Source organism: Lolium rigidum, chromosome 4, assembly GCF_022539505.1.
Source record: "Lolium rigidum isolate FL_2022 chromosome 4, APGP_CSIRO_Lrig_0.1, whole genome shotgun sequence".
Classification (NCBI taxonomy): Eukaryota; Viridiplantae; Streptophyta; class Magnoliopsida; order Poales; family Poaceae; genus Lolium; species Lolium rigidum.
The window spans coordinates 75972896-75997538 of NC_061511.1; the positions used below are offsets into that span (position 1 = coordinate 75972896).

At 44.7% G+C, this 24643-nt stretch overlaps 1 protein-coding gene across 1 annotated transcript; it reads right to left on the reverse strand.

Annotated features, from left to right (window-relative positions):
- Positions 1 to 319: 319 nt before the first annotated feature.
- Positions 320 to 2945, reverse strand: LOC124647261 (protein Rf1, mitochondrial-like). The gene has a single exon (XM_047187227.1). It carries the CDS (start codon positions 2943 to 2945, stop codon positions 1308 to 1310), a length of 1638 nt encoding a protein of 545 aa, XP_047043183.1. The 3' UTR covers positions 320 to 1307.
- Positions 2946 to 24643: the final 21698 nt, after the last annotated feature.

The following is a 24643-nucleotide window of genomic DNA, read 5'->3' on the forward strand; positions in this document are numbered from 1 at the left end:
TCTATGTTACCAATGCTCAGCTTGCTCTGAACTTTTAACCATTTGTGTTTGCCTAGGACTGCAACATTTACATCACCGGAGCTGCAGAAACTGACGGCCTATTTGCAGACAAGAAACTAAACCCGTGTAACATGCTAGCGACAAAATAGCAGGAAATCTTTTTACCACGCTATAGTACAAGATGAGAACAGTTTGGAATTAAGGGAAATATTAGTGAATTGTGCTACTGTAACAACAAAACAGATTTTCGCGCAAAATAAAACATGTGAGATTGAATATGGCAACTAAAATGGCCAGAAAAAAAACACGAAGCAGAACAAACACATTCCCATGAACTACGGGCAAACTGAGTCCACCCTTATTGGGCTAGAGGGTAGAGGAGAGGCTGTACAGCTCCAGTGCAAGATCTATGTACACCAGAGGCTGCACATCTATCTAGCTAGTCTGGATGGGTCAAAGTTCATCAGTTGCTACCACATACAACACTTGTATTTAAAGTCAGGTCTGCATAACTTAACTAATCTCTTTCAGCTGGAAAATAACCCAAATAATCCGAAAGAATCTCCTCCAGCTCAGAATCCTCCTGCTTGACCAAAGAAACGCCATCAGCCTCGGCGTCAACCGCTTCCCCTGTTGCAGCAGGTTCATTTTCAGGAATCATTTCTTTTCTGACAGTGTGCCTTTTGAGGGTTTAAGTTCAGATAGAATGTATCATATCAACTGTGGATGTCTCCTTCCAAAAACTGGTACCTTAATGGGAGCAAATCTTTGTGCTTATGGTATATCCCTTTCCTTGAAAAAAGAGATATCAACTGGGAAATAGTTGAAGCTTCAAGCGACATGCTTTTCCCATCAAGTATGGACATATAATTTATGGCCCTGACTATTTCATCTTTTTGAAATAACTTTCTGATGATAATATTTAACATACGCGAGTCGGAAGCACAACCACTTGTCTCCATTGATGAATATATATTGTCAGCTTCTTCTGCCAACCCTTTTTCTATAAGGTTTGACATCATCGTAGTGTAGGTTACAACATTGCGTGCCAATCCCTTGGTTGGTATTGCAGCAAACAAATTCATAGCTTGCTCTATTCTCCCAACATTAAACATTGCATCAATTATAATAGTGAGAGTTATAATATCAAACTTAAGGTTCATTGCTCGCAATTTCTCAAACAACATTATTGCTTCATCTGCACAACCATTTTTGCAAAGCCCACTGAGAATTATGTTGTGTGTACCAATGGACAATCTCACTCCACTTTTGACCATCTCATGGAACTTTTCCTTTGCAGCAACGGTTCAACCAGCCTTAAATAATCCATCCATTGTGATGTTATAAGTAAGAGTATTCGGTTTAGCTGCCATACCTGACATTTCTCTGAATAGAGTCAATGCAGCATCCACCATTCCAGCTTTAAAGTATCCATCAATAAGTGTATTGTACGTAATTGCATCAGGATCAATGCCAACCGATACCATATCATCACATACTCTGGATGCTTTCTGCATCTTGCCAACTAAGCAGTATCCATCAATCAGTGAATTGAATGTGATAACATCGGGCTTCTCACCTATATGTTTCATAAAGTCAAAGATATCTTGTGCATCTGTTGCCCTTCCTTCTTTGCATAGGTTGTTTATCATCGAGTTAAAGAACACGACACCAGGACAACGGATGCCTTTTCCCATCATTTCATGAACCAATTCTTTAGCCCTCACTAAATCACCATGTGTACAATAACCCTGAACAAGGCACCGATAAGTCTGTACATTCGGTTGTACCCCAATATTAATCATCTGGTTGAATTGTTGAATAGCATCATTCATCCTACCCTTTCTGCAAAACGCATCTATCATGGATGTATAGGTTACAACATTCGGTTTCACTCCCTGTTTCTGTATGTCTTGAAAGATAAGAAAGGCCTCATCCACCAATCCACACTTGGCATGTGCATTGACCAATATGCTGAAAACATATTGGTCAGGTACAATACCTTCTCGCAGCATCAAGTTGTAGAGATTATTCATATAAACAAGGCATCCTTCTGTAGCGTACCCATGAAGCATGGTAGAGTATGCCACGACATTAGGTTTGAGGCCCTTGGCAACCGCGCAATCCAGAATTTGTCTAGCTTCTTTGCTTCTTCTACGCTTGCACAACACATCAATCATGGAGCTATATGTAAAGACATCAGGAACAACGCCATGCTGTACCATTTCATTGAATAGGTTGCTTGCTGTGCTGAATTTACCCTCCTTTAAGAATCCATGGATGACCGTGTTATATGACACCACGTTAGGGGAGCAGCCACCTTCTTGTTTCGCCATCATCAGAAGCAGGTCGAGCGCACGCTGGCTCCTGCTATCATCACATAAACCCTTGATAACCGTGGTGTATGAGAAGGCATCAGGCACGCAGCCCAGATGCGGCATCCTGTGAAGCAGCACGTCCATAGCCTCGTCTGTCCGCTTTGCGTGGCAGAGGACCTTGAGGAGAGTGTTGACGAGAAGGGTGTCTGCCTTGAGGCCCGCCCTGAGGAAGCGGCCGAAGAAGGCGAGCGCTAGGTCTAGCTGCCCCGCGCGGCAGCAGCAGTCGAGCAGGATGCTGTACGTGCATACTGTGGGCGGCGCCACCAGGGGCATGCGGTCGAAGAGGGCGATGGCGAGCGAGAGGCCGTCGCTGCAGGCGGGGGAGGCCGGCGCGCGGGCGACGGCGGCGAGGAAGCCGGTCAGGTCGCGCTCGGGGACCGGAGAGGCCTGACGCAGCAATTCGTCGAACAGGTGGTGTGCATCCTCTGGGCTGAGCGTCCCGGAACGGACGCGCTCCGTGGCGGCGGCAAGGGCGACGTGGGGAGCTCGGCGTGAGGGCGGCGAGGTGGAAGTGGAGGAGGAGCGCCGGAGGAGGGACACCGGAGCGGCCGAGTTGAGGCGAGTCATGGGTTTCGGCCGAGTTGAGCAGAAATTGGATCTCTGCGATGGGGCGTGCACCCAGATGATGTAACGTACCAGTATCTCTTTATTGTGGACGTGTGTATGTGTTTAACGTGTCTGTAATTTTACGTGAACAAAAAACATCTGTTGTGACTTACGGAAAAACAAAGAATGTTGTAAAAAAAATGTTAGAGCAGCTAATTTGGTTTTTCCAAGGTCGCATAAATTTGCTTCTCCTGAAGTTTCTTTTGTGAGAACGTAAAACAACATGTAGTTGTGCAAGAAAGTTTAGTTTCTCTTTGACATTCCAAATGTTTTTTAGGCAGGGGCATGTATAGCCAGGATCCATTTTGAATTTCCGTATTTATAAACATATGTCTCTTTCAAGTATGGTAGAAAATCCACCCTTTTCAGTAGTCTAAACTAATGGAGCGAGATATATAATACATGCAACTCAAGAACAAGTGGTACATATCTCGAGATTTCAAATGCTTATCCTATTTGCACCGTCAGACAAATCTCAGCAAATGAAATTCTCTTAGGCAGTGTTTGGTTGCATAGAATTGGGCCTCGGAATTAGAATTGAGCCGCAAAAAGGCCAATTCTGTTGTTTGGTTGTGCTCGGAATTGGGGCGTGGAATTCGGGCCCAATTCCGAGCTCACCCCCGCGGGCGCCTAACTTACCCGTGGCCCAATTCAGAGGTCTGGAGCTCCGTATTGCTCCGAATTGGTTCACCTCGCTTCGCTCAGCTCCCCTCGCGTCCCGACCTCCCCATCGCCGCCGGCCGCCGCCGGCCGCCGCCGGCCACCTCCCGCCTCTCCACCCCCGCCGCCGGCCGCCTCCCCATCTCAGCCCGCCCCCATCGAGCCGAGCTCGAGCTCGCTCCAGTCCCCGCCTCCCCATCGCCGATTCCTCCACCGCCGCCGGCCACCTCCTCTCCACCCCCGCCGCCGGCCACCTCCCGCCTCTCCACCCCCGCCGCCGGCCGCCTCCCCGCCTGCTCATCTCAGCACGCCCCCATCGAGCCGAGCTCGAGCTCGCTCCAGTCCCCGCCTCCCCATCGCCGATTCCTCCACCGCCCCCGGTCGCCGCCGGCCACCTCCCGCCTCTCCCACTCGCTCCAGTCCCCGCCTCCCTGCCTCGGTTCGCTCAGCCCGCCCCGAGCTCGAGCTCGCTCCAGTCAATCTCCCAACCACCGCTGCGGCCTGCCCCCGAGTTCGTCGACGCCGCATGCGTCCGTCCGTCGACCCCGAGCTCGGCAGCTGCTCGATCTCCTCGACCGGTAGGGCCTCCTCCAGCCAGGACTCCTCCTTCCCCAAGCTCGGCAGCTAGTTCGTGATGCAAAAATGGAGGTAGTGCTAGTTTGGTGAAGATAGGATGCGTGTATGCAATTTCGGAAATTGATTTCGAAAAATAACTCAAAATTAGCTAGTCTACATACAAACACATTATATGTCATTTTCATTCATATTACACAGCTTATATTGTTTAAAAGTTAAAAAACTTTTAATTCCACACAAGGTACATCCAAACAGGATTTAGAATTCCATTGCTGCTTCGATTCTACAGATGAATACCATGCGCATCCAAACAATTATGGTATTCCATTGAAATCGTTGATTTGGTATTCCATTGCCAATTCAATACAGAGGCCAATTCTGTGCAACCAAACACAGCATTAGACATTGGTGTTCCAAAACACATCAAGGGAGTTGTGTCGCCCTCCTGTGGCGACCGGGGGGGGGGGACCCTAGCCGCCGCCCCAGGCTCCCCACCTTCCTCCCTTCCCTCGCTGCCGTCGGAGGGGGGCCAGCAAAGCCGCGCGCTCCCCAAGGAAGGTGGCGGCGGGGCGTTTCTTCCCGTCCCGCGTCCATGGCGAGAGGGAGCTCGCTCGGGCACGGCTTAAGGACGGCGGATGCTGCGGCGTGCAGCCGGCGCGGCAGCGTGCGGCGGGCGCGGAGGTGCTTCTGGCCCCTGGCGGCGCGGTGGAGGCGTGCCGTTTTGGTGGCCTGGACGGGCGCGGGGAGCGGCGCACGGGAGATCTCCGGGCTTCGGCGTCTCAGGCTGCGGGCGGGCGCGGCCACTGCTGCCCGCTGGCCGCGCGAGGGGCTCCGGCGGTCGTGGGTGGCCGGGCTAGATCTGGGCCGGGCGGGCCGGCTAGGGGCGCGGCTGGCCGTGGCGGCTGGCCAGCGCGCGGCCCCCTGGCCGTGGAGGTGATGCGGCATGCTGCTGCAGCTGGGTGGTGGGGTACCGGGGCGGTGGCCACGGTGAGGTGCTCCTGGGGGCTGCGAGGGGTTCTGATGTGATGCCGGGGCGGCGACCCCGGGCATCGGCGGCGTGTTGGTGGGTGTGTGCAGCGGCTGTCTTCGGCGTTCGTCCTCGAGCCTCGTGTCAGTGTTGGTCGGCGTCCCCTCTATGTGGCATTCCGGCGGCGCCCACGGTGATCTTCGGCGGTACTCCATTGGCTTCGGGCTGTTCTGCCCTCTGCGCGTCGGCGGCTACAGGCGGTTGAAGGTGGTGGTTTGTGTCGGTCCTTATTGGCGGGCGCGAGGTCTTGGAACTCTTCGCTGGGCGAAAGCTCTGTCTTAGCGGCCGACTAGGACCGACGACGGTGACGCCTGTGGGCGCCGCATACTTCTTGAAGGCGTCGTCGTAGCGGGTGTTTCTTGTTCTCCGCTCAGGCTCTCCGGGGGAAACCCTAGATCCCTCGCGGGATCGGGCGTGGGCGGTGCTCTTGCGTCGCTTTGCCTCTTGAGGCTTCGCTTTGGATGTCCACCGGACAATGGGACTTGTGGAGTGTTTTGGTGGTTTCGGCGGAGGCGGGTTCGTCTTCGGCCAGGCGGGGCGCGGCCTCGGGGCCGGCGTGGTAGTTGGAACAGTGGCTCTGGTCTTTTGCCTTCGCATGTTGCGTTGAGGTGGGGTGTCGACCTGGCTGGTCGTCGACCCGTGTGGAGCGCAGCCTCGGGGCTGGCGTGTGCCGTCGTGTTGTAACAGTTTTTCGGCCAGTTTTCCTTATAAACGGGCCAACTCTTTTCTCCTATATCAATGAAAGGCAAAGCTTTTGCCTCATTTCAAAAAAAAAAAATTCCCTTAGACAAATATTATTTCCACTTTATTGTTCACTAAGGTAATTTTGATGAAGTATACTTCGAGGGACAACATTTGAAGGGGCAATGGCCACAGATGTTCAAATATGTAACTCATGACAAATCTAGTGACTAAATAAGCGTGCAATCAATATTTTCATAGTCTAATGGAGTCTGAACATATTCTAGAAAATAGACAACCGTTATCCAGAAGATAATTATTATCCAAAACAAGTGTCAATTTCAATAAAAAAATCCACGGACAACCTTTTACAAGAAAAGCAAGACGGTCGCTATACATCAATCAAATTATAACACTATTTTCCGTGCATCTTATTTAGTTACTAGCTAAACATGTTTACAGCAATTTGCCTATCCCTGAAAAGGAAAAAAGGATCCATCCACAGTAGTGATTGGTTATTTATAACTCCATGTTCATTGTTGTGGATTATCTCTTTATTCTACTCCGTATAACTCTTGTGGTTCTCGAATAGGAGAGTCGAAGGAAAGCCCACAAGCATGTGTGTAGAGAGAGAAACAACAAGTTGTTTCTATTCTCGCCTCTAGGATTAGTTCATGTGTTGTTTGATGATCCTGTTTTCTGATCATGGGCATAGTTAATGTAACAAAGATGTCAACTAATTGAACGAGCAAAAAATGATGGTCAGGTTGGAGGGCTTATTCCTCATCTTGTTGAGGGGGCATCTCTATACTACAATATGCTGATGATATAATCCTTTTTTTGGAACATGACCTCCTAAAAGCTGTAAACATGAAGTTAATTCTATGCATTTTTGAAGAACTTCCGGGACTTAAAATTAACTTCCATAAAAGTGAGCTTTTCTATTTTGTAAAGCAAAGGATGAAGAGGATCAATATAAAAAGATCTTTGGATGTGATGCTGGATCTCTCCCCTTTAGATATTTAGGTATTCCGATCCATTACAGAAAATTAAGAAATTCTGACTGGTATCCAGTTGAAACACGGTTTAAAAGCAAACTGGAATGCTGGAAAGGAAAACCATTATCTTATGGAGATAGATTGGTCCTTATTAATTCAATTTTAACTAGTTTACCTATGTTTATGTTGTCCTTTCTAGAGATACCTGTTGGGATAAGGAAACGATTCAATTTCTATAGATCTAGGTTTTTCTGGCAATCTGATGAAAATAAGAAAAAATATAGGCTTACAAAATGGAATATTGTTTGTCGGCCTAAAGATCAAGGCGGTTTAGGTATTGAGGTACTCGAACTCAAAAACAAATGCTTATTGAGTAAATGGTTGTTTAAGTTGCTTAATGAGGATGAGGTGTGGCAGGAGTTGTTACACAATAAATACTTAAGGCATAAGACCTTATCGGTAGTACAACCTAAGTCCACAGATTCTTCTTTCTGGAAGGGTTTAATGCGAGTGAAGGAGAAGTTTTTTAATAGAGGTTTCTTTAAAATTTGAAATGGAATGAATACTCGTTTCTGGAAAGATATTTGGTTAGGGACAATATTTGTGGAAAATTAAAGTCCCTTAAAAACTACGAATATTTATGTGGTTCCTTAGTAACAAGGTACTATTAACTAAAGATAATTTAGCTAAACGGAATTGGAACGGATGTATGAAGTGTGTTTTCTGTGGTGAACAGAAACCATCGAACATCTATTCATTGAGTGTCAATTAGGTAAACTTCTTTAGCGTACGGTTAATTTCACTTTTGATTTTCCACCTTCAACCAATATTACAAATATATTTGAAAATTGGTTAAATGAAGTAGATAGACAATCTAAAGCTTCCATCCGTATTGGGGTTTCTGCTTTATGATGTCTATTTGGAGGGCAAGAAATGATCTTATCTTTAATAAAAAAATAATATTTTCATTACTAGCAGGTTATTCACATGATGGCTCACTGGGTTCAGATATGGGCTCTCCTTTCGCCGGAGGGACAATGGGATGCCATGATTTCTGGATGCACACGACTCCAGACGGTCGATCAGGATATCTTGTGCCAGACTGGCTGGCGTCATACTAGGAGGCTACAGTGATGTGTAGTTTTACTATGTTCTTTTTTTTCCGCTGGTTAATTTTTGTATCAACTGTAGGCGATAATTAAGATGCGAGTTTTGTAAGACTAAATATTACTGCTTTTTAATAATTTACCGTGTGCATCATCATGATGCAGAAGCTGTGGTTAAACTCCCCATTTCGACAAAAAAACAACACTGAGAGTAGACTATTAGAAGAATAAGGGTTCTGAACCGATCCAATCTCTATGATATACTATGAGATGGTTTGTCACACGTTATTAGTATTATTATCAAGTTGGCGGAAAGTATGTTTGACACATGGGCACCAATGCTCTCCTCACCTTTAGATTTTTAAATTTTTAAAAATCTCACGTTTATAAGTCTTAAAAAGTTATGACGTTAAATATATAGATAGATATATATATATAGGTGGGGTGTATGCAAAAAAATTTCGTTAAAAAATACTTTGTATTTTGAACAATATAAAAAGACAAATTTCTAACAGTAAATGGTAGTAAAATAGTATTACAATAGTGTATCCCTTTGTCAGACATTTGTTTTTTTATATTTTCAAAAACTTTAAGTATTTTTTACGGGGACTTTTTTGCATACACTTCTGATGAACATATCTATCTATATATTTAACATATTTAACGTCATAATTTTTGAAAACATAAAAGTGAGGTTTTAAATTTTTTAAAAATCTGAAACTGGAGGGATGTACACCAAATCCATGTCCCCAAGTTGTTATGTTATGTAGTACAAGTTCTTAGACCATGAGAATATCACGTGCGTTCATATTGGAAAGCATGATTTACCTCAAAGATGGTGCTCTCGCTCGTTTCTCAAGTCTCAACACAGAGGAAAGGTTCGGTTAACTTCTTCGATATGGAACGGAGGGAGTACCAGTTTTATCCTCCCGCATCATATTTAGAGCATCTTCAGCTGCGCGACGTAAACGGACGCTCCCTTGGGCCGAAAAATACGTCTACACCACATCCAGCGGCGCGACGCAACGTGATCGGGTCGTCCGCTGCGGCGGAAACCCGGCGCATATTTGCGCTTGAAATGCGTCACGGCGGACGCAGCGCGGACGCGCAAAGTGTCCGCTCGCGTCTCTACCGGGGCCGCCTAGCAGCGAGCCTGTATCGAGGGCATCACTTCCGCGGCCATCGCTTCCGCGATCAGCGTTTCCGCGTCTGCGCCGCAGCCTTCGCCATCAATATCGCGGCTGCCTCTTCTGCGCGCACACTGGCGGGCGGCGGCTGGGCTTCTGCGCCGCCTTCAATGGCATTGGCCATCGCTTCCGCGATCAGCGTTTCCGCGTCTGCGCCGTAGCCTTCGCCATCAATATTGCGGCTGCCTCTTCTGCGCGCACACTGGCGGGCGGCGGCTGGGCTTCTGCGCCGCCTTCAATGGCATTGTTTCCCGCGCGCGGCCGGCCTTAAAAGTCCACCGACACCGTTCCTCCATCGCCTACACCTCCACTCGCACCACCACCACCGCAGCACCATGGGGAAGAAGAAGAACGACTTCGAGGCGTCCAGCAGCGGCACCAAGAAGGAGGAGCGGCCGGGCAGGGTGGTGTTGCCCGTCGGCGTGGGGAGGCTGATGCACGCGAACTGGATACCGTGCGACGGCTAGAGGGACGTGCACATGCCTGGCGGCTCAGCTACCGCCGGGTGCCCGTCCCTCCTGTGCCTGCGCGCGAGCCAGATAGGACCTCCGAGATCGGGCGAAGGAGGCGGTACCTGCCGCTGGACCTCCGCGCCGATTCGGCGTACGCCATCGACTCGGACAGCTGGCGCACGTATCTCGTGTCCGAGAAGGATCGGAGGAGGAGGGCGGGCTTCATGGGCGACAGGGACTTTCCCTTCGATCGTCCACCGCCGCCTCGTCCTCGAAGACAGCAGGCGCCGACGCGTGTGCACCAGGCGCCGACGCGTGCGCAGTACGACGGCGACAAATGCGACGACGGGTACATCGAGGCGCTAGCGTACCACAACGAGGAGGTCAAGGACGAGAGCGACGACTACGTCGCGGTCGTCTGATGCGTGCAGTTGACACACGTCCGTTGGGAACCCCAAGAGGAAGGTGTGATGCAGACAGTAGCAAGTTTTCCCTCAGAAAGAAACCAAGGTTTATCGAACCAGGAGGAGCCAAGAAGCACGTTGAAGGTTGATGGCGGCGAAGTGTAGTGCAGCGCAACACCAGGGATTCCGGCGCCAACGTGGAACCTGCACAACACAACCAAAGTACTTTGCCCCAACGTAACAGTGAGGTTGTCAATCTCACCGGCTTGCTGTGAACAAAGGATTAACCGTATTGTGTGGAAGATGATGATTGTTTGCGAAGAACAGTAAAGAACAATTGCAGTAGATTGTATTTCAGATGTAAAGAATAGGACCGGGGTCCACAGTTCACTAGTGGTGTCTCTCCCATAAGATAAATAGCATGTTGGGTGAATAAATTACAGTTGGGCAATTGACAAATAAAGAAGGCATAACAATGCACATACATATATCATGATGAGTACTATGAGATTTAATCAGGGCATTACGACAAAGTACATAGACCGCTATCCAAAGCATGCATCTATGCCTAAATAGTCCACTTTCAGGTTATCATCCGAACCCCTTCCGGTATTAAGTTGCAAGCAACAGACAATTGCATTAAGTATGGTGCGTAATGTAATCAACACAAATATCCTTACACAAAGCATCGATGTTTTATCCCTAGTGGCAACAGCACATCCACAACCTTAGAACTTTCTGTCACTGTCCCGCATTTAATGGAGGCATGAACCCACTATCGAGCATAAATACTCCCTCTTGGAGTTACAAGTATCAACTTGGCCGAGCCTCTACTAGAAACGAGAGAGCATGCAAGAACATAAACAACTCATATATGATAGATTGATAATCAACTTGACATAGTATTCAATATCCATCGGATCCCAACAAACACAACATGTAGGATTACAAATAGACGATCTTGATCATGATAGGCAGCTCACAAGATCGAACATGATAGCACAATTAGAAGAAGACGACCATCTAGCTACTGCTATGGACCCATGGTCCAGGGGTGAACTACTCACACATCGATCCGGAGGCGATCATGGCGATGAAGAGTCCTCCGGGAGATGATTCCCCTCTCCGGCAGGGTGCCGGAGGCGATCTCCTGAATCCCCCGAGATGGGATTGGCGGCGGCTGCGTCTCTGGAAGGTTTTCCGTATCGTGGCTCTCGGTACTGGGGTTTCGCGACGAAGACTTTAAGTAGGCGGAAGGGCAGGTCAGGGGGCGTCACGAGGGACCCACACAATAGGGCCGCGCGGCCAAGGCCCAGGCCGCGCCGCCCTAGTGTGGCGCCACCTCGTGGCCCCACTTCGTTTCCTCTTCGGACTTCTAGAAGCTTCGTGGAAAAATAGGCCCCTGGGCGTTGATTTCGTCCAATTCCGAGAATATTTCCTTACTAGGATTTCTGAAACCAAAAACAGCAGAAAACAACGAATCGGCTCTTCGGCATCTCGTCAATAGGTTAGTGCCGGAAAATGCATAATAATGACATATAATGTATATAAAATATGTGAGTATCATCATAAAAGTAGCATGGAGCATAAGAAATTATAGATACGTTTGAGACGTATCAAGCATCCCCAAGCTTAGTTCCTACTCGCCCTCGAGTAGGTAAACGATAACAAAGATAATTTCTGAAGTGACATGCTATCATAATCTTGATCAATACTATTGTAAAGCACATGAGATGAATGCAGCGATTCGAAGCAATGATGAAGATAATGAGTAAACAACTCGAATCATATAACAAAGACTTTTCATGAACAGTACTTTCAAGACAAGCATCAATAAGTCTTGCATAACAGTTAACTCATAAGCAATAAATTCTTAGTAGAAAGCTTTGAAACAACAGAAAGGAAGATATAAGTTTCAGCGGTTGCTTTCAACTTAAACATGTATATCTCATGGATAATTGTCAACACAAAGCAATATAACAAGTGCAATAGGTAAACATGTAAGAATCAATGCACACAGTTTACACAAGTGTTTGCTTCTAAGATAGAAAGAAGTAGGTAGACTGACTCAACAATAAAGTAGAAGAATGGCCCTTCGCAGAGGGAAGCATGGATTACTATTTTTGTGCTAGAGCTTTTCATTTTGAAAACAAGAAACAATTTTGTCAACGGTAGTAATAAATCATATGAGTTAGGTATAAGATATCTTATAAGTTGCAAGCCTCATGCATAGTATACCAATAGTGTCCGCACCTTGTCCTAATTAGCTTGGATTAACACGGATTATCATTGCATAACATATGTTTCAACCAAGTGTCACAAAGGGGTACCTCTATGCCGCATGTACAAGGGTCTAAGGAGAAGGTTCGCATTGAATTTCTCGCTTTTGATCATTCTCAACTTAGACACCCATACCGGGACAACATAGACAACAGATAATGGACTCCTCTTTTAATGCTTAAGCATTCAACAACATGTAATATTCTCATAAGAGATTGAGGTTTTGTGTCCAAACTGAAACTTCCACCATGATTCATGGCTTTAGTTAGCGGCCCAATGTTCTTCTCTAACAATATGCATACTCAAACCATTTGATCATGAAAATCTCCCTTACTTCAGACAAGACGAACATGCATAGCAACTCACATGATATTCAACAAAGGTAAAAGTTGATGGTGTCCCCAGAAACATGGTTACCGCACAACAAGCAACTTATTAAGAAATAAGATACATAAGTACATATTCTTCACCACAATAGTTTTTAAGGCTATTTTTCCATGAGCTATATATTGTAAAGGCAAAGAATAGAAGTTTAAAGGTAGCACTCAAGTAATGTACTTTGGAATGGCAGAGAAATACCATGTGGTAGGTAGGTATGGTGGACACAATTGGCATGGATTTTGGCTCACGGATTTGGATGCACGAGAAGAATCCCTCTCAATACAAGGCTAGGCTAGCAAGGTTGTTTGAAGCAAACTCAAGTATGAAATGGTGCAGCAAGACTCACATATAAACATATTGTAAGCATTATAAGACTTTACATCGTCTCCTTGTTGTTCAAACACCTCAACCAGAAAATATCTAGACTTAGAGAGACCAATCATGCAAACCAAATTTTAACAAGCTCTATGTAGTTATTCATTAATAGGTGTAAATTACATGATGCAAGAGCTTAAACATGATCTATATGAGCACAACAATTGCCAAGTATCAAATTATTCAAGACATTATACCATTTACCACATACGGCATTTTCCGTTTCCAACCATATATCAATGAACGAGGTAGTTCAACTTTCGCAATGAACATTAAGAATAAAGCTAAGAACATATGTGTTCATACGAAACAGCGGAGCGTGTCTCTCTCCCATATAAAGAATGCTAGGATCCGACTTTATTCAAACAAAAACAAAAACAAAAGCAAACAGACGCTCCAAGCAAAGCACATAAGATGTGACTGAATAAAAATATAGTTTCATTAGAGGAACCTGATAATGTTGTCGATGAAGAAGGGGATACCTTGGGCATCCCCAAGCTTAGATGCTCGAGTCTTCTTGAAATATGCAGGGATGAACCACGGGGGCATCCCCAAGCTTAGACTTTTCACTCTTCTTGATCATATTGTATCATCCTCCTCTCTTGACCCTTGAAAACTTCCTCCACACCAAACTCAAAACAAACTCATTAGAGGGTTAGTGCATAATTGAAAATTCACATATTCAGAGGTGACATAATCATTCTTAAAACTTCTGGACATTGCACAAAGCTACTGAAAGTTAATGGAACAAAGAAATCCATCGAACATAGCAAAACAGGCAATGCGAAATAAAAGGCAGAATCTGTCAAAACAGAACAGTCCGTAAAGACGAATTTTACAGGGGCACTTAACTTGCTCAGATGAAAATGCTCAAATTGAATGAAAGTTGCGTACATATCTGAGGACCACGCACGTAAATTTGCAGATTTTTCTGAGTTACCTACAGAGAATTCTGCCCAGATTCGTGACAGCAAGAAATCTGTTTCTGCGCAGTAATCCAAATCTAGTATTGACTTTACTATCAAAGACTTTACTTGGCACAACAATGCAATAAAATAAAGATAAGGAGAGGTTGCTACAGTAGTAACAACTTCCAAGACTCAAATATAAAACAAAAGTGATGTAGTAAAAACATGGATTGTCTCCCATAAGCGCTTTTCTTTAACGCCTTTCAGCTAGGCGCAGAAAGTGTGAATCAAGTATTATCAAGAGATGAAGCATCGACTGAGGGGTTTGGAGACTATACATGTTATCTTATCTATGTAAGTTTCAGAGGCTCCTTTTTCATTACTCTTAGGCTTGCTATTCTCATCAAACAAATTTTCAGGAACAAACAAACCATAGTTATTTTCTAGAGCTTCATGCATTCCTAGGAGCTTGCAAGGTATTGATGTCTTAATATCCCTTCCATCATTAACATTATTAGTGTACTTTATTCTATCAATGTCCATCTTTTCAAGGGTACTAGCAAAGTTGGTGTAAGAACCAAGCATCTTATATTTAATAAAGACTTTTCTAGCCTCTCTTGCTACACCACCAAATTCTTTAAGGAGGGTTTCTAAGACAAAATCTTTCTTTTCTCCTTCCTCCATATCAGAGAGTGTAAGAAACATATGCTGAATTATAGGATTGAGATTAACAAATTTAGTTTCCAACATGTGTACTAAAGAGGCAGCAGCAATTTCATAAGTAGGAGCAAGTTCTACCAAATGTCTATCTTCAAAATCTTCAGTTGTACTAACATGAGTGAAAAAATCTTCTATATTATCTCTTCCAATTATAGATCCTCGGCCTACCGGTACGTCTTTTGGAGTGTACTTAGGAGGAAACATGATGAAATAAACAAAAGGTAAATAAAGTAAATGCAAGTAACTAATTTTTTTGTGTTTTTGATATAGAGAACGCAAACAAGATAGTAAATAAAGTAAAACTAGCAACTAATTTTTTTGTGTTTTGTTTTAGTGCAGCAAACAAAGTAGTAAATAAAATAAAGCAAGACAAAAACAAAGTAAAGAGATTGGAAGTGGAGACTCCCCTTGCAGCGTGTCTTGATCTCCCCGGCAACGGCGCCAGAAAAAGAGCTTGATGCGTGCACTTGACACACGTCCGTTGGGAACCCCAAGAGGAAGGTGTGATGCAGACAGTAGCAAGTTTTCCCTCAGAAAGAAACCAAGGTTTATCGAACCAGGAGGAGCCAAGAAGCACGTTGAAGGTTGATGGCGGCGAAGTGTAGTGCGGCGCAACACCAGGGATTCCGGCGCCAACGTGGAACCTGCACAACACAACCAAAGTACTTTGCCCCGGCGTAACGAGTGAGGTTGTCAATCTCACCGGCTTCTTGTGAACAAAGGATTAACCGTATTGTGTGGAAGATGATGATTGTTTGCGAAGAACAGTAAAGAACAATTGCAGTAGATTGTATTTCAGATGTAAAGAATAGGACCGGGGTCCACAGTTCACTAGTGGTGTCTCTCCCATAAGATAAATAGCATGTTGGGTGAACAAATTACAGTTGGGCAATTGACAAGTAAAGAAGGCATAACAATGCACATACATATATCATGATGAGTACTATGAGATTTAATCAGGGCATTACGACAAAGTACATAGACCGCTATCCAGCATGCATCTATGCCTAAATAGTCCACTTTCGAGTTATCATCCGAACCCCTTCCGGTATTAAGTTGCAAGCAACGAGACAATTGCATTAAGTATGGTGCGTAATGTAATCAACACAAATATCCTTACACAAAGCATCGATGTTTTATCCCTAGTGGCAACAGCACATCCACAACCTTAGAACTTTACGTCACTCGTCCTGCATTTAATGGAGGCATGAACCCACTATCGAGCATAAATACTCCCTCTTGGAGTTACAAGTATCAACTTGGTCGAGCCTCTACTAGCAACGGAGAGCATGCAAGAACATAAACAACTCATATATGATAGATTGATAATCAACTTGACATAGTATTCAATATCCATCGGATCCCAACAAACACAACATGTAGGATTACAAATAGACGATCTTGATCATGATAGGCAGCTCACAAGATCGAACATGATAGCACAATTAGGAGAAGACGACCATCTAGCTACTGATACGGACCCATGGTCCAGGGGTGAACTACTCACACATCGGCCCGGAGGCGATCATGGCGATGAAGAGTCCTCCGGGAGATGATTCCCCTCTCCGGCAGGGTGCCGGAGGCGATCTCCTGAATCCCCCGAGATGGGATTGGCGGCGGCTGCGTCTCTGGAAGGTTTTCCATATCGTGGCTCTCGGTACATGGGGTTTCGCGACGAAGACTTTAAGTAGGCGGAAGGGCAGGTCAGGGGGCGTCACGAGGGACCCACACAACAGGGCCGCGCGGCCAAGGCCCAGGCCGCGCCGCCCTAGTGTGGCGCCACCTCGTGGCCCCATGATACGTCTCCGACGTATCGATAATTTCTTATGTTCTATGCCATATTATTGATGATACCTACATGTTTTATGCACACTTTATGTCATATTCGTGCATTTTCTGGAACTAACCTATTAACAAGATGCCGAAGTGCCAGTTCCTGTTTTCTGCTGTTTTTGGTTTCAGAAATCCTAGTAACGAAATATTCTCGGAATTGGACGAAACGAAGACCCAGGTTCCTATTTTCACCGGAAGCATCTAGTACACCCGGGAAGGACCAGAGGGGGGGCACTGGGCCCCCAGACCATAGGCCGGCGCGGCCCAGGCCCTGGCCGCGCCGCCATATGGTGTGGCCACCCCTTCGACCCTCCTGCGCCGCCTCTTCGCCTATATAAAGCCTCCGTCGCGAAAACCCTGGGACGAAAAAACCACGATACGGAAAACCTTCCAGAGCCGCCGCCATCGCGAGGCCAAGATCTGGGGGACAGGAGTCTCTGTTCCGGCACCCTGCCGGAGCGGGGAAGTGCCCCCGGAAGGCTTCTCCATCGACACCGCTGCCATCTCCACCGCCATCTTCATCACCGCTGCTCGCTCCCATGAGGAGGGAGTAGTTCTCCATCGAGGCTCGGGGCTGTACCGGTAGCTATGTGGTTCATCTCTCTCCTATGTGCTTCAATACAATAATCTCATGAGCTGCCTTACATGATTGAGATTCATATGATGATGCTTGTAATCTAGATGTCATTATGCTAGTCAAGTGAGTTTTACTTATGTGATCTCCGGAGACTCCTTGTCCCACGTGTGTAAAGGTGACAGTGTGTGCACCGTGTGGGTCTCTTAGGCTATATTTCACGGAATACTTATTCACTCGTTGAATGGCATAGTGAGGTGCTTATTTATATCTCTTTATGATTGCAATGTGTTTGTATCACAATTTATCTATGTGCTACTCTAGCAATGTTATTAAAGTAGTTTTATTCCTCCCGCACGTGTGCAAAGGTGACAGTGTGTGCACCGTGTTAGTACTTGGTTTATGCTATGATCATGATCTCTTGTAGATTGCGAAGTTAACTATTGCTATGATAATATTGATATGATCTATTCCTCCTACATATGCATGAAGGTGACAGTGTGCATTCTATGCTAGTACTTGGTTTAGTCTTTTGATCTATCTTACACTAAAGGTTACTATAATATGAGCATTATTGTGGAGCTTGTTAACTCCGGCATTGAGGGTTCGTGTAATCCTACGCAATGTGTTCATCATCCAACAAGAGTGTAGAGTATGCATTTATCTATTCTGTTATGTGATCAAAGTTGAGAGTGTCCACTAGTGAAAGTCTAATCCCTAGGCCTTGTTCCTAAATACTGCTATTGCTGCTTGTTTACTGTTTTACTGCTGCGTTACTACTGCTTGTTTACTATTCTGGACAAAGCACTTTTCTGGTGCCGTTGCTACTACTTATTCATACCACCTGTATTTCACTATCTCTTCGCCGAACTAGTGCTCCTATTAGGTGTGTTGGGGACACAAGAGACTTCTTGCTTTGTGGTTGCAGGGTTGCATGAGAGGGATATCTTTGACCTCTTCCTCCCTGAGTTCGATAAACCTTGGGTGATCCACTTACGGGAAACTTGCTGCTGTTCTACAAACCTCTGCTCTTGGAGGCCCAACACTGTCTACAAGAATAGAAGCTCCCGTAGATATCAAGCACTTTTCTGGCGCCGCTGCCGGGGAGGAAAGGTAAAAAGGCACTCATACTCCGGTTCCAGGTAAAGTACTTTTCTGGCGCCGTCGTGTGTGTGCTCGAAGCTATTTCCTTTAGATCCTGCAATTGCATCTTTTTGTTTCTTGTTTACACTAGTTTGGCATAATGGACAACAATGAGCTTCTTATTCTATTTCCTGATTTAAAACATGGATTGTTTGATGCGAAAATTAAAAAACCTATGGAATCTTATTTGCATGCTGGTAGTAATATTAGTATGAACGCTTTGAACACCATTGTTGATAATGATATAGAAAGTTCTAAGCTTGGGGAAGCTGGTTTTCATGATCTTTTTAGTCCCCCAAGCATTGAGGAGAAAATTTACTTTGATGATGCTATGCCTCCTATATTTGATGATGAGAATAATAATGTTAGCTACTTTGTTGAATTTGCTCCCACTACAACTAATGAAATTTATTATGCTTATGTGGAGAGTAATAATTTTATGCATGAGACTCATGATAAGAATGCTTTATGTGATAGTTATATTGTTGAGTTTGCTCATGTTGCTACTGAAAGTTATTATGAGAGAGGAAAATATGGTTGTAGAAATTTTCATGTTATTAAAACACCTCTCTATGTACTGAAATTTTTGAAGCTACACTTGTTTTATCTTCCTATGCTTGTTACTTTGCTCTTCATGAACTTGTTTATTTACAAGATTCCTATGCATAGGAAGCATGTTAGACTTAAATTTGTTTTGAATTTGCTTCTTGATGCTCTCTTTTGCTTCATACTCTATGTTTCATGTGAGCATCATTAAAACTGCTGAGCCCATCTTAATGGCTAAAGAACTTCTTGGGAGATAACCCATGTGTTATTTTGCTACAGTACTTTGTTTTATATTTGTGTCTTGGAAGTTGTTTACTACTGTAGCAACCTCTCCTTATCTTAGTTTTGAGTTTTGTTGTGCCAAGTAAAGTCTTTGATAGTAAAGTAAATACTAGATTTGGATTACTGCGCGAGTTCCAGATTTCTTTGCTGTCACGAATCTGGGTCTAATTCTCTGTAGGTAACTCAGAAAATTATGCCAATTTACGTGAGTGATCCTCGGATATGTACGCAACTTTCATTCAATTTGGGCATTTTCATTTGAGCAAGTCTGGTGCCCTTTTAAAATTCGTCTTTACGACTCGTTCGTTTTGATAGATTCTGCCTTTTATTTCGCATTGCTTCTTTCGCTGTGTTGGGTGGATTTCTTTGTTCCATTACCTTCCAAGTAGCTTTGAGAAATGTCCAGAAGTGTTAAGAATGATTGTGTCACCTCTGAACATGTGAGTTTTTGATTATGCACTAACCCTCTAATGAGTTTGTTTCGAGTTTGGTGTGGAGGAAGTTTTCAAGGGTCAAGAGAGGAGGATGATATACTATGATCAAGGAGAGTGAAAACTCTAAGCTTGGGGATGCCCCGGTGGTTCACCCCTGCGTATTCTAAGAAGACTCAAGCGTCTAAGCTTGGGGATGCCCAAGGCATCCCCTTCTTCATCGACAAATTATCGAGTTCCTTCTCTTGAAACTATATTTTTATTCGGCCACATCTTATGTACTTTACTTGGAGCGTCCGTGTGCTTTTGTTTTTGTTTTTGTTTGAATAAATGCTTGTGTGGGAGATAGACACGCTCCGTTGGTTCATATGAACACATGTGTTCTTAGCTTTTAATTTTCATGGCGAAGTTTCTTCTTCGTTAATTTGTTATATGGTTGGAATTGGAAAATGATACATGTAGTAAATTGCTATAATGTCTTGGATAATGTGATACTTGGCAATTGTTGTGCTCATGTTTAAGCTCTTGCATCATATACTTTGCACCCATTAATGAAGAAACACTTAGAGCTTGCTAATTTGGTTTGCATATTTGGTTTCTCTAGAGTCTAGATAATATCTAGTATTGAGTTTTGAACAACAAGGAAGACGGTGTAGAGTCTTATAATGTTTACAATATGTCTTTTATGTGAGTTTTGCTGCACCGGTTCATCCTTGTGTTTGTTTCAAATAACCTTGCTAGCCTAAGCCTTGTATCGAGAGGGAATACTTCTCATGCATCCAAAATCCTTGAGCCAACTACTATGCCATTTGTGTCCACCATACCTACCTACTACATGGTATTTCTCCGCCATTCCAAAGTAAATTGCTTGAGTGCTACCTTTAAATAATTCAAAATTTATCACCTCTGATTTGTGTAAATGTTTTATAGCTATGGAGGAAGTATGTGGTGTTTTATCTTTCGATCTTGTCATTTACTTCTGACAGACTTTCACAATGGACTAGTGGCACATCCGCTTATCCAATAATTTTGCAAAAAGAGCTGGCAATGGGGTTCCCAACCCGATTAATTAACTTGCATTAATAATTCTCTTCACATGTTTTGCTCTGATTCATCAGTAAGCAACTTAATTTTGCAAATAGACACTCCTTCATGGTATGTGATTGTTGGAAGGCACCCGAGGATTCGGTTAGCCATGGCTTGTGTAAGCAAAATGTTGGGAGGAGTGTCATCCATAAATAAAGAAAAACTAAACTAAAGTACATGTGTAAACAAAAGAGAAGAGGGATGATCTACCTTGCCTGGTAGAGATAACGTCCTTCATGGGAGCCGCTCTTGAAAGTCCGGTTGATGAGGTAGTTAGAGTGCCCACTACCATTCGTTGACAACAACAAACACCTCTCAAAATTTTACTTTTATGCTCTCTTTATGTTTTCAAAATAAAAGCTCTAGCACAAATATAGCAATCGATGCTTTCCTTTTTGAAGGACCATTCTTTTTACTTTTATGTTGAGTCAGTTCACCTATCTCTCTCCACCTCAAGAAGCAAACACTTGTGTGAACTGTGCATTGATTCCTACATACTTGCATATTGTACTTGTTATATTACTCTATGTTGACAATTATCCATGAGATATACATGTTACAAGTTGAAAGCAACCGCTGAAAACTTAATCTTCCTTTGTGTTGCTTCAATGCCTTTACTTTGATTTATTGCTTTATGAGTTAACTCTTATGCAAGACTTATTAATACTTGTCTTGAAGTACTATTCATGAAAAGTCTTTGCTTTATGATTCACTTGTTTACTCATGTCATTACCATTGTTTTGATCGCTGCATCCACTACATATGTTTACAAATAGTATGATCAAGGTTATGATGGCATATCACTTCGTAAATTATCTTTGTTATCGTTTTACCTGCTCGGGACGAGCGTAACTAAGCTTGGGGATGCTTGATACGTCTCCGACGTCTCGATAACTTCTTATGTTCTATGCCATATTATTGATGACACCTACATGTTTTATGCACACTTTATGTCATATTCGTGCATTTTCCGGAACTAACCTATTAACAAGATGCCGAAGTGCCGGTTCTCGTTTTCTGCTGTTTTTGGTTTCAGAAATCCTAGTAATGAAATATTCTCGGAATTGGACGAAACGAAGACCCGGGTTCCTATTTTCACCGGAAGCATCCGGAACACCCGGAAGGACCGCGAGGGGGGCACCGGGCCCCCAGACCATAGGCCGGCGCGGCCCAGGCCCTGGCCGCGCCGCCATATGGTGTGGCCACCCCTTCGACCCTCCTGCGCCGCCTCTTCGCCTATATAAAGCCTCCGTCGCGAAAACCCTGGGACGAAAAACCACGATACGGAAAACCTTCCGGAGCCGCCGCCATCGCGAGGCCAAGATCCGGGGGACAGGAGTCTCCGTTCCGGCACCCTGCCGGAGCGGGGAAGTGCCCCGGAAGGCTTCTCCATCGACACCGCTGCCATCTCCACCGCCATCTTCATCACCGCTGCTGCTCCCATGAGGAGGGAGTAGTTCTCCATCGAGGCTCGGGGCTGTACCGGTAGCTATGTGGTTCATCTCTCTCCTATGTGCTTCAATACAATAATCTCATGAGCTGCCTTACATGATTGAGATTCATATGATGATGCTTGTAATCTAGATGTCATTATGCTAGTCAAGTGAGTTTTACTTATGTGATCTCCGGAGACTCCTTGTCCCACGTGTGTAAAGGTGACAGTGTGTGCACCGTGTGGGTCTCTTAGGCTATATTTCACGTAATACTTATTCACTCGTTGAATGGCATAGTAAGGTGCTTATTTATATCTCTTTATGATTGCAATGTGTTTGTATCATAATTTATCTATGTGCTACTCTAGCAATGTTATTAAAGTAGTTTTATTCCTCCCGCACGTGTGCAAAGGTGACAGATGTGTGCACCGTGTTAGTACTTGGTTTATGCTATGATCATGATCTCTTGTAGATTGCGAAGTTAACTATTGCTATGATAATATTGATATGATCTATTCCTCCTACATTTGCATGAAGGTGACAGAGTGTGCATGCTATGCTAGTACTTGGTTTAGTCTTTTGATCTATCTTACACTAAAGGTTACTAAAATATGAGCATTATTGTGGAGCTTGTTAACTCCGGCATTGAGGGTTCGTGTAATCCTACGCAATGTGTTCATCATCCAACAAGAGTGTAGAGTATGCATTTATCTATTCTCGTTATGTGATCAAAGTTGAGAGTGTCCACTAGTGAAAGTCTAATCCCTAGGCCTTGTTCCTAAATACCGCTATTGCTGCTTGTTTACTCGTTTTACTCGCTGCGTTACTACCGCTGCGTTACTACTCGCTTGTTTACTATTCCGGGCAAAGCACTTTTCCGGTGCCGTTGCTACTACTTATTCATACCACCTGTATTTCACTATCTCTTCGCCGAACTAGTGCACCTATTAGGTGTGTTGGGGACACAAGAGACTTCTTGCTTTGTGGTTGCGGGGTTGCATGAGAGGGATATCTTTGACCTCTTCCTCCCTGAGTTCGATAAACCTTGGGTGATCCACTTAAGGGAAACTTGCTGCTGTTCTACAAACCTCTGCTCTTGGAGGCCCAACACTGTCTACAAGAATAGATGCTCCCGTAGACATCACCCCACTTCGTTTCCTCTTCGGACTTCTGGAAGCTTCGTGGAAAAATAGGCCCCTGGGCGTTGATTTCGTCCAATTCCGAGAATATTTCCTTACTAGGATTTCTGAAACCAAAAACAGCAGTAAAACAAGCAATCGGCTCTTCGGCATCTCGTCAATAGGTTAGTGCCGGAAAATGCATAATAATGACATATAATGTATATAAAACATATGAGTATCATCATAAAAGTAGCATGGAACATAAGAAATTATAGATACGTTTGAGACGTATCATCGTCTTTCAGGAATGGCAGCTGGCCATGGCGGAGGGCCGCAAGTTTGTGTTCCCGGACAACATGACGGACGACGAGATGGCGAAGCTCGGCGTCCTTATCTCCGAGAACGATCGACCTGTGTAGCCGCCGCTGCCCCGGTACGCCTCGATGAAGCCCTACGACTGACGCTACAGGACTCGACCGCGCCACAACCGCCGCCGTACAACCCCTGGGCTCCTCCACCGCCGCCACACCCCTGGGCGCCTCCACCGCCGCCACAGCCACAACCCTGGGTGCCTCCACCACCGCCACAGCCAGAGCCCTGGGCGCCTCCACCTCCAGCACCGTCGGCGCGCCCGGCGTACGTTCCGCTGGTTCCCAACTGGCCGTGGAGGGTGATGACCCACAAGTATAGGGGGTGTATCGTAGTACTTTCGATAAATAAGAGTGTCGAACCCAACGAGGAGCAGAAGGTGTTGACAAGCAGTTTCGATGAAGGATTCACTGTAAATGCTCACAGACAAGTTTTCAGGAGGTTTTGATATAGCAGTTAAATAAAATACAAGTAAGTAAAGTGCGAGAATAATAATTGCAGCTGGTGGCCCAATCCTTTTTAGCACAAAGGACAAGCCGGTTTGTTTACTTATGATGACCAAACATTCTTGAGGACACACGGGAATTTAGTCTAGTGCTTTCGCTTCATATAGTTGATTAATCTTCATTGTTTTGATAAGTGTTGTGTGGGTGAACCTATGCTAATGCACCGCCCTTCCTAGGACTAATACATACTTGTGATTAAACCCCTTGCAAGCATCCGCAAATACAAGAAAGTAATTAAGATAAATCTAACCACAGCCTTAAACTCTGAGATCCTGCTATCCCTCATGCATCGATATACCAAAGGGGGTTCAGGTTGCTGTCACTCTGGCAACCCCACAATTAGCAAACGAATACAAGATACATTCCCCTAGGCCCATAAAGGTGAAGTATCATGTATTCGACGTTCACATGATACCACTAGAAGAATAACACCACAACTTAAATATCAAACCATTAAATATTACTCAACATAGTTCACTACTAACATTTAGACTTCACCCATTGATACGTCTCCAACGTATCTATAATTTCTGATGTTCCATGCTTGTTTTATGACAATACCAACATGTTTTGTTCACAC

Bases quoted from the DNA above. Each gene is read 5' to 3' on its own strand.
- LOC124647261 (XM_047187227.1), bottom strand. From the start codon at position 2,945: ATGACTCGCCTCAACTCGGCCGCTCCGGTGTCCCTCCTCCGGCGCTCC.